Source organism: Oryzias latipes, chromosome 10 (genome assembly GCF_053564925.1).
Source record: "Oryzias latipes strain Hd-rR chromosome 10, Olatipes_Hd-rR_3.1".
NCBI lineage: Eukaryota > Metazoa > Chordata > Actinopteri > Beloniformes > Adrianichthyidae > Oryzias > Oryzias latipes.
Genome location: NC_136246.1, coordinates 9,302,636 through 9,312,852, shown reverse-complemented (window position 1 = coordinate 9,312,852; position 10,217 = coordinate 9,302,636). Strand labels below are relative to the sequence as shown.

The window sequence follows — 10,217 nt, the reverse complement described above, 5'->3', positions numbered from 1 at the left end:
TTGTTTACTTTTTCATTCTCATTTTTCTTTCCGGTGCTTCCTCAGCTGGATCCTGTCCCTCTGGGTCGGCTGCTGTTCAGCCGCTGCAGCTTTAAATTGGGACCTGCATCTCCACTTTGCTGTGGTGGAGCGGTCCCCGCCTGTGATGCTGCATTTTGCTGCTATGCAGCTGTTCACAGAGAGGGAGCTCCAAATGATTAATAGCGTTTCCAAAAACAACTATATCTCATTGTCTATACAAATCAGTTAGGGGTTGGGAGGTGTGAAAGGGGTGGGGGGCTGTGTATAGGACGGGGAGGGGGCTCTATTTTATTTTTGTGCTTGTCTTTTTTAATTTTCAGGCATGTATAATTTTGTTCTGTTTTAAAGTAAAGCACTTTGAGTTGTGCTTTTATATGAAAATTACTATATAAATAAAGTTTGATTGATTGATTGATTGACATGTTTCAAAAATGGTAAATGATCAGTTATGTCACATGTCATTGGTCCACTCATATGAGTGTATTCTATATTATTTGTAAATATGTTTTCAATCAGATTAGCACTTTGAGTAGTGATTCTGCTGGGTTGTTATGGCTGGACATAAACTCATTCCATACATTCTGCTGATAAAATCTTTGGTTGTTTTATGTTTGCTGATGTTTATCAGATCGATATTGAAATCGCAGATGAATAATATTTTATTATTTTGAGAGTTAAACACCTTTCCTTCCAGTCACTGAACACCTTTAAGCTTGACCCTTGTGACCTTTCTACACAGCGTATAATGACATTTTCCCCTGAATCGTTACATATTTGAAGTGTAATACATTCCAATTTTCCATCCATTGATACTGACGATTTATCAATTACTGTAAACTTAATATTTCTTTTCACATATATTGTGACTCCTCCACCCTTTTTGTCTGCTCTGATCACATAGTTAAGTTCATAGTTTTCTAATTCAAAGTCAGTGTCTTTGTTGCAGCTAAAAAAAGCATGGTCCTCCCAGCTCAGATGTTACGGGGAACAGGATCCCCCAAGACACCCCCACCACCCCGGCATCAGTCATAGGCCCATCCCACCTCAAGACAAGAGACAGGGCCTGACGTGACCCCCCTCCTCTTGTTGTTGTGTGTGTACACCGAAGGGTGCAGTTAAAACAGGGGAATGGAGCAACACCATTCCACCTGTTGAGCTTTGATTTCTGCAATGTTTTTTGATTGTTTACATCCTAAACTGTTCTGGTCCTCTTTTCTAAATCACTTGACAGGTAAAATTGTTACAAAAGACAATTTCAATTGGAATGCTATTAAAATTAAAATAAACCTCTTTTTGAAAAAAATCTAGACTTTAGAATCAATACATGGATTTGCATTGCACAACATTTTATTCCCAAATGAAAATTCAAAAAGGTGAAACCTCACATTAATGGATTGTTGAGCTATAATAGACTTTAAAAATTCCTACAACTAAATAAAAAATAAATATGCACAAAAAAACTTTCTTAAAAAATTTGTTTAAGCGTTAAGTCTAAATCCTCATTTTTGTATTTCCTATTATCATAAAAAGTTTGTTTATTAATTTAGGTGTTCTGAAACGTGAATTTCCTACAATTATTTCATGTTTCCTCTAAGTCTTTACTGTTTGCCTCTTGTGTAAGGAGCAGAGCTTCTCTGACCACCAAAAGACTTTTTCATTGGACCGGAGCCAGAAGACTGCTGGCCATGGCCACGACCTTTGTAGCCATTCCTGCCCCTGTAACCATTTTGCTGGTAGGAATTGCCGCCTCCGTAACCATTTTGTTGGTCGGAACAGCCGCCTCTGCATGGGCAGCAGCACCCCCCATAAACGCCATATCCTCCGCCATTTCCATAGCCGTAATTTTGGCCATAATCCATGGCGTCGTTTTGGTTTTCCATCATGGTGCGGCGTGAATTGTCTCTTGGCGTCATTCTGATTCTGCTGGGTGCCTGCATCTCCTGCTTGGGAACAGCTTTCTTTACCTCAACTCTGTGTCCGTTCACTGTGTGGAAAGGCACAGCCACGGCCATGTCTGCCGCATAGTCATCCGTGAAGTGCACAAAGCCGAAACCCCGTTTCTTTCCGGTCGTCTTCTCTGAGATGATTTCAGAGTTTTCCACTTCACCATACTGAGAGAAGTAGTCGGTGAGGTCGTCCTCTTGGATGTCGTTTTTCAAGCCACCAACAAAGATTTTCTTCACCTTGGCACGAGCTTCAGACTCATCGGCCTGTTTCTTTGGAACAGCTCGTTTGACCTCAACCCAGTTCCCTTCCACTGTGTGTGGACTTGCCGCCATGGCTGCGTTGGCCTCCTCTGGTGTTAAGTAGGTCACAAAGCCAAAACAGCGAGAGCGTTGCGCCGTCTTGTGTGGGACGACGGCACAGTCGATGAGGGTGCCAAACTGCTCGAAATGCTTGCGCAGCCCGTCATCATTGGTGTCTACCTTGAGTCCTCCCACAAAAAGCTTACAGGCTTGGTTGAACATTTTTGGTAAATCGTAAGATGTGTTTGGTTTAATCTTTAAAGCAACCTTGAAAACTTGAGATAGCTGATGGAAAGGATAGTGGGTCTATTCATGGATTTCAAGCTGTGATAATGTGATGTCATCTGAAATCATCTGACTTCATCTGACATCATCTGATGAAAAGGCGACATCATCTGATGACATGCGACTTCATCTGATGAAATGTGACATCATCTGATGACATGTTTTTTTTCCATCTGACATATTACATCATCCAAGCTTGCGCAGTGGTGACGCATTGTTTTTGCTTTAAAAAAACTTTATTGAACAGAATGCAAGTTTACAACATGAGAACCAATGTGGCCCAAAACATGTATTTAAATGTGTATTTTTAATAAACCATCAACTTTTTTATCTTCAAAGGACAGAAGATTCATTAATAATCGTTGCAAAACGCTCGAATCAATTAGATTTTAACTTTGTGAAATCGATGATGTCATATTTGGCGTGTAAAATAAAAGTGGTGAGTGTGGTGTCCGAATTGCTTTTAAAATCCAGGGGACTACAAAGTCCCGCACTATATAGATTTTTAGTAGTTTTAGAGCTTGATTTATTGCTTAAAAAGGAGTGGAAAGAAGCAGCCTCATTCAATCCCACCCATACTGAGTTATTTCATTTAATAGTTTTGCATAGTTTTTGTACCTGGCTCCAGTCTGCTTCCAGCCTCAACAGATTTGATGGAAACTGATGGGATCTTCCCAGTCCACTAGGCAGCAATGTTTTAGCTGCCAACATCAGACATTCTGTCCAGACATCACCTGCCCCCATCGTGTCCACACCAGTCCAACTTTATGGTGAGCATGGACGCACACTTTTCTGGGGTCCATGAAATTAATGGTGGTGTACCTCAAGGTTCCATCCTCGGCCCCTTGCTTTTTAACATTTACATGCTTCCTCTGGGGAATATCATCACAAGCCACAACATCAGCTTTCATAGCTAGGCTGATGATACCCAGCTGTACATAGCTCCTGATGACACAAGGCCAATAGAAGCACTTTTTAAATGTATTTTAGATGTGAAATCATGGATGACAAATAATTTTCTGCAGCTCAACCAGGAAGAAACTGAAATTTTAGCAATTGATCCTGCTGCTAAGAGAGAGAAACAGTTTCTGAAGCTAAAGGACTTTCCTTATGCCATTCAAAAACAGTCAGAAACCTGGGTGTTATTTTCAACTCTAAGCTAACTTTTAACCTTCATATAAAACAGGTGGTTATCACCTTAGAAAATTGCCTAGGCTCCGCCCACTATTCTCTCTTGCCATCATTAGAATTGAATATTGTAATGCCCTGCTAGCTGGTCTTCCAAAAACTAAGATCAAGAACCTTCAGCTTCTCCAGAACTCTGCTGAACGAGTTGTCACCAAGACCAGGAAGCGGGCTCACATCACCCCAATTTTAAAATCCCTGCATTGGCTCGCCATATGCTTCAGGCTTGATTTTAAGATACTTTTAACAGTTTTTCAATGTCTTAACGGTCTTGTCCCTTCTTATTTATCAGATCTTTTAGTCAAATATGAACCCTCACGGACCCTGAGATCCTCTGGACTGGTCTTCTAACCATTCCAGCGGCATTTATTTTACACTAAGGCCTTCATTTATGGAACAATCTGTCAGAGGACCTGAGGGCTGCAGAGAGCATAGTTGCTTTTAAGATAAGGCTCAAGACCTTTTTCATCTGGCTTTTAGCTCATTTTTACTACTTTTACTTATTAATTAATGAATGAATTTTTATTTTTTTTATCAAATTTTATCTTGTTTTATGAATTTACACTAGATTTTTTAAAGATTTATTTTAGTTTACCTTATTTAAATGTTTTATTGTTTATTTGTTTATTGCTTTTATCAGTTTGTTTACTTTTTCATTCTCATTTTTCTTTCCGGTGCTTCCTCAGCTGGATCCTGTCCCTCTGGGTCGGCTGCTGTTCAGCCGCTGCAGCTTTAAATGGGGACCTGCATCTCCACTTTGCTGTGGTGGAGTGGTCCCCGCCTGTGATGCTGCATTTTGCTGCTATGCAGCTGTTCACAGAAAGGGAGCTCCAAATGATTAATAGCGTTTCCAAAAACAACTATATCTCATTGTCTATCCCCATCAGTTAGGGGTTGGGAGGTGTGAAAGGGGTGGGGGGCTGTGTGTAGGTATGGGGAGGGGGCTCTATTTTATTTTTGTGCTTGTCTATTTTAATTTTCAGGCTTGTATAATTTTGTTCTGTTTTAAAGTAAAGCACTTTGAGTTGTGCTTTTATATGAAAATTACTATATAAATAAAGTTTGATTGATTGATTGATTGACAAGTTTCAAAAATGGTAAATGATCAGTTATGTCACATGTCATTGGTCCACTCATATGAGTGTATTCTATATTATTTGTAAATATGTTTTCAATCAGATTAGCATTTTGAGTAGTGATTCTGCTGGGTTGTTATGGCTGGACATAAACTCATTCCATACATTCTGCTGATAAAATCTTTGGTTGTTTTATGTTTGCTGATGTTTATCAGATCGATATTGAAATCACAGATGAATAATATTTTGTTATTTTGAGAGTTAAACACCTTTCCTTCCAGTCACTGAACACCTTTAAGCTTGACCCTTGTGACCTTTCTACACAGCGTATAATGACATTTTCCCCTGAATCGTTACATATTTGAAGTGTAATACATTCCAATTTTCCATCCATTGATACTGACGATTTATCAATTACTGTAAACTTAATATTTCTTTTCACATATATTGTGACTCCTCCACCCTTTTTGTCTGCTCTGATCACATAGTTAAGTTCATAGTTTTCTAATTCAAAGTCAGTGTCTTTGTTGCAGCTAAAAAAAAGCGTGGTCCTCCCAGCTCAGATGTTACGGGGAACAGGATCCCCCAAGACACCCCCACCACCCCGGCATCAGTCATAGGCCCATCCCACCTCAAGACAAGAGACAGGGCCTGACGTGACCCCCCTCCTCTTGTTGTTGTGTGTGTACACCGAGGGGTGCAGTTAAAACAGGGGAATGGAGCAACACCATTCCACCTGTTGAGCTTTGATTTCTGCAATGTTTTTTGATTGTTTACATCCTAAACTGTTCTGGTCCTCTTTTCTAAATCACTTGACAGGTAAAATTGTTACAAAAGACAATTTCAATTGGAATGCTATTAAAATTAAAATAAACCTCTTTTTGAAAAAAATCTAGACTTTAGAATCAATACATGGATTTGCATTGCACAACATTTTATTCCCAAATGCAAATTCATAAAGGTGAAACCTCACATTAATGGATTGTTGAGCTATAATAAATTAAAAATTCCTACAACTAAATAAAAAATAAATATGCACAAAAAAACTTTCCTAAAAAATTTGTTTAAGCATTAAGTCTAAATCCTCATTTTTGTATTTCCTATTATCATAAAAAGTTTGTTTATTAATTTAGGTGTTCTGAAACGTGAATTTCCTACAATTATTTCACGTTTCCTCTAAGTCTTTACTGTTTGCCTCTTGTGTAGGGAGCAGAGCTTCTCTGACCACCAAAAGACTTTTTCATTGGACCGGAGCCAGAAGACTGCTGGCCATGGCCACGACCTTTGTAGCCATTCCTGCCCCTGTAACCACTTTGCTGGTAGGAATTGCCGCCTCCGTAACCATTTTGTTGGTCGGAACAGCCGCCTCTGCATGGGCAACAGCACCCCCCATAAACGCCATATCCTCCGCCATTTCCATAGCCGTAATTTTGGCCATAATCCATGGCGTCGTTTTGGTTTTCCATCATGGTGCGGCGTGAATTGTCTCTTGGCGTCATTCTGACTCTGCTGGGTGCCTGCATCTCCTGCTTGGGAACAGCTTTCTTTACCTCAACCCTGTGTCCGTTCACTGTGTGGAAAGGCACAGCCACGGCCATGTCTGCCGCATAGTCATCCGTGAAGTGCACAAAGCCGAAACCCCGTTTCTTTCCGGTCGTCTTCTCTGAGATGATTTCAGAGTTTTCCACTTCACCATACTGAGAGAAGTAGTCGGTGAGGTCGTCCTCTTGGATGTCGTTTTTCAAGCCACCAACAAAGATTTTCTTCCCCTTGGCACGAGCTTCAGACTCATCGGCCTGTTTCTTTGGAACAGCTCGTTTGACCTCAACCCAGTTCCCTTCCACTGTGTGTGGACTTGCCGCCATGGCTGCGTTGGCCTCCTCTGGTGTTAAGTAGGTCACAAAGCCAAAACAGCGAGAGCGTTGCGCCGTCTTGTGTGGGACGACGGCACAGTCGATGAGGGTGCCAAACTGCTCGAAATGCTTGCGCAGCCCGTCATCATTGGTGTCTACCTTGAGTCCTCCCACAAAAAGCTTACAGGCTTGGTTGAACATTTTTGGTAAATCGTAAGATGTGTTTGGTTTAATCTTTAAAGCAACCTTGAAAACTTGAGATAGCTGATGGAAAGGATAGTGGGTCTATTCATGGATTTCAAGCTGTGATAATGTGATGTCATCTGAAATCATCTGACTTCATCTGACATAATCTGATGAAAAGGCGACGTCATCTGATGACATGCGACTTCATCTGATGAAATGTGACATCATCTGATGACATGTTTTTTTTTCATCTGACATATTACATCATCCAAGCTTGCGCAGTGGTGACGCATTGTTTTTGCTTTAAAAAAAACTTTATTGAACAGAATGCAAGTTTACAACATGAGAACCAATGTGGCCCAAAAAATGTATTTAAATGTGTATTTTTAATAAACCAACATTTTTATCTTCAAAGGACAGAAGATTCATTAATAATCGTTGCAAAACACTCGAATCAATTAGATTTTAACTTTGTGAAATCGATGATGTCATATTTGGCGTGAAAAAAAAAATTGGTGAGTGTGGTGTCCGAATTGCTTTTAAAATCCGGGGGACTACAAAGTCTCGCACTATATAGATTTTTAGTAGTTTTAGAGCTTGATTTATTGCTTAAAAAGGAGTGGAAAGAAGCAGCCTCATTCAATCCCACCCATACTGAGTTATTTCATTTAATAGTTTTGCATAGTTTTTGTACCTGGCTCCAGTCTGCTTCCAGCCTCAACAGATTTGATGGAAACTGATGGGATCCTCCCAGTCCACTAGGCAGCAATGTTTTAGCTGCCAACATCAGACATTCTGTCCAAACATCACCTGCCCCCATCGTGTCCACACCAGTCCACCTTTATGGTGAGCATGGACGCACACTTTTCTGGGGTCCATGAAATTAATGGTGGTGTACCTCAAGGTTCCATCCTCGGCCCCATGCTTTTTAACATTTACGTGCTTCCTCTGGGGAATATCATCACAAGCCACAACATCAGCTTTCATAGCTAGGCTGATGATACCCAGCTATACATAGCTCCTGATGACACAAGGCCAATAGAAGCACTTTTTAAATGTATTTTAGATGTGAAATCATGGATGACAAATAATTTTCTGCAGCTCAACCAGGAAGAAACTGAAATTTTAGCAATTGATCCTGCTGCTAAGAGAGAGAAACAGTTTCTGAAGCTAAAGGACTTTCCTTATGCCATTCAGAAACAGTCAGAAACCTGGGTGTTATTTTCAACTCTAAGCTAACTTTTAACCTTCATATAAAACAGGTGGTTATCACCTTAGAAAATTGCCTAGGCTCCGCCCACTACTCTCTCTTGCCATCATTAGAATTGAATATTGTAATGCCCTGCTAGCTGGTCTTCCAAAAAACTAAGATCAAGAACCTTCAGCTTCTCCAGAACTCTGCTGAACGAGTTGTCACCAAGACCAGGAAGCGGGCTCACATCACCCCAATTTTAAAATCCCTGCATTGGCTCGCCATATGCTTCAGGATTGATTTTAAGATACTTTTAACAGTTTTTCAATGTCTTAACGGTCTTGTCCCTTCTTATTTATCAGATCTTTTAGTCAAATATGAACCCTCACGGACCCTGAGATCCTCTGGACTGGTCTTCTAACCATTCCAGCGGCATTTATTTTACACTAAGGCCTTCATTTATGGAACAATCTGTCAGAGGACCTGAGGGCTGCAGAGAGCATAGTTGCTTTTAAGATAAGGCTCGACCTTTTTCATCTGGCTTTTAGCTCATTTTTACTACTTTTACTTATTAATTAATGAATTAATTTTTATTTTTTTTTATCAAATTTTATCTTTTTTTATGAATTTACACTAGATTTTTTAAAGATTTATTTTAGTCTACCTTATTTAAATGTTTTATTGTTTATTTGTTTATTGCTTTTATCAGTTTGTTTACTTTTTCATTCTCATTTTTCTTTCCGGTGCTTCCTCAGCTGGATCCTGTCCCTCTCGGTCGGCTGCTGTTCAGCCGCTGCAGCTTTAAATGGGGACCTGCATCTCCACTTTGCTGTGGTGGAGCGGTCCCCGCCTGTGATGCTGCATTTTGCTGCTATGCAGCTGTTCACAGAGAGGGAGCTCCAAATGATTAATAGCGTTTCCAAAAACAACTATATCTCATTGTCTATCCCCATCAGTTAGGGGTTGGGAGGTGTGAAAGGGGTGGGGGGCTGTGTGTAGGTATGGGGATGGGGCTCTATTTTATTTTTGTGTTTGTATATTTTAATTTTCAGGCTTGAATAATTTTGTTCTGTTTTAAAGTAAAGCACTTTGAGCTGTGCTTTTATATGAAAATTACTATATAAATAAAGTTTGATTGATTGATTGATTGATTGATTGATTGACATGTTGCAAAAATGGTAAATGATCAGTTATGTCACATGTCATTGGTCCACTCATATGAGTGTATTCTATATTATTTGTAAATATGTTTTCAATCAGATTAGCACTTTGAGTAGTGATTCTGCTGGGTTGTTATGGCTGGACATAAACTCATTCCATACATTCTGCTGATAAAATCTTTGGTTGTTTTATGTTTGCTGATGTTTATCAGATCGATATTGAAATCACAGATGAATAATATTTTGTTATTTTGAGAGTTAAACACCTTTCCTTCCAGTCACTGAACACCTTTAAGCTTGACCCTGGTGACCTTTCTACACAGCGTATAATGACATTTTCCCCTGAATCGTTACATATTTGAAGTGTAATACATTCCAATTTTCCATCCATTGATACTGACGATTTATCAATTACTGTAAACTTAATATTTATTTTCACATATATTGTGACTCCTCCACCCTTTTTGTCTGCTCTGATCACATAGTTAAGTTCATAGTTTTCTAATTCAAAGTCAGTGTCCTTGTTGCAGCAAAAAAAAAGCGTGGTCCTCCCAGCTCAGATGTTACGGGGAACAGGATCCCCCAAGACACCCCCACCACCCCGGCATCAGTCATAGGCCCATCCCACCTCAAGACAAGAGACAGGGCCTGACGTGACCCCCCTCCTCTTGTTTTTGTGTGTGTACACCGAGGGGTGCAGTTAAAACAGGGGAATGGAGCAACACCATTCCACCTGTTGAGCTTTGATTTCTGCAATGTTTTTTGATTGTTTACATCCTAAACTGTTCTGGTCCTCTTTTCTAAATCACTTGACAGGTAAAATTGTTACAAAAGACAATTTCAATTGGAATGCTATTAAAATTAAAATTAACCTCTTTTTGAAAAAAATCTAGACTTTAGAATCAATACATGGATTTGCATTGCACAACATTTTATTCCCAAATGCAAATTCATAAAGGTGAAACCTCACATTAATGGATTGTTGAGCTATAATAAATTTAAAATTCCTACAA

At 39.7% G+C, this 10,217-nt stretch overlaps 2 protein-coding genes across 2 annotated transcripts; both read right to left on the bottom strand.

The window, feature by feature from the left end:
- Window positions 1–1,487: 1,487 nt before the first annotated feature.
- LOC144994704 (heterogeneous nuclear ribonucleoprotein A0-like) lies at window positions 1,488–4,165 on the bottom strand. Its single transcript, XM_078953511.1, has one exon. It carries the CDS (start codon window positions 2,487–2,489, stop codon window positions 1,620–1,622), a length of 870 nt encoding a protein of 289 aa, XP_078809637.1. The 5' UTR covers window positions 2,490–4,165; the 3' UTR covers window positions 1,488–1,619.
- A 234-nt stretch (window positions 4,166–4,399) lies between these two features.
- On the bottom strand, window positions 4,400–7,011 carry LOC144994705 (heterogeneous nuclear ribonucleoprotein A0-like). Its single transcript, XM_078953512.1, has one exon. It carries the CDS (start codon window positions 6,865–6,867, stop codon window positions 5,998–6,000), a length of 870 nt encoding a protein of 289 aa, XP_078809638.1. The 5' UTR covers window positions 6,868–7,011; the 3' UTR covers window positions 4,400–5,997.
- Between the last annotated feature and the right edge of the window lie 3,206 nt (window positions 7,012–10,217).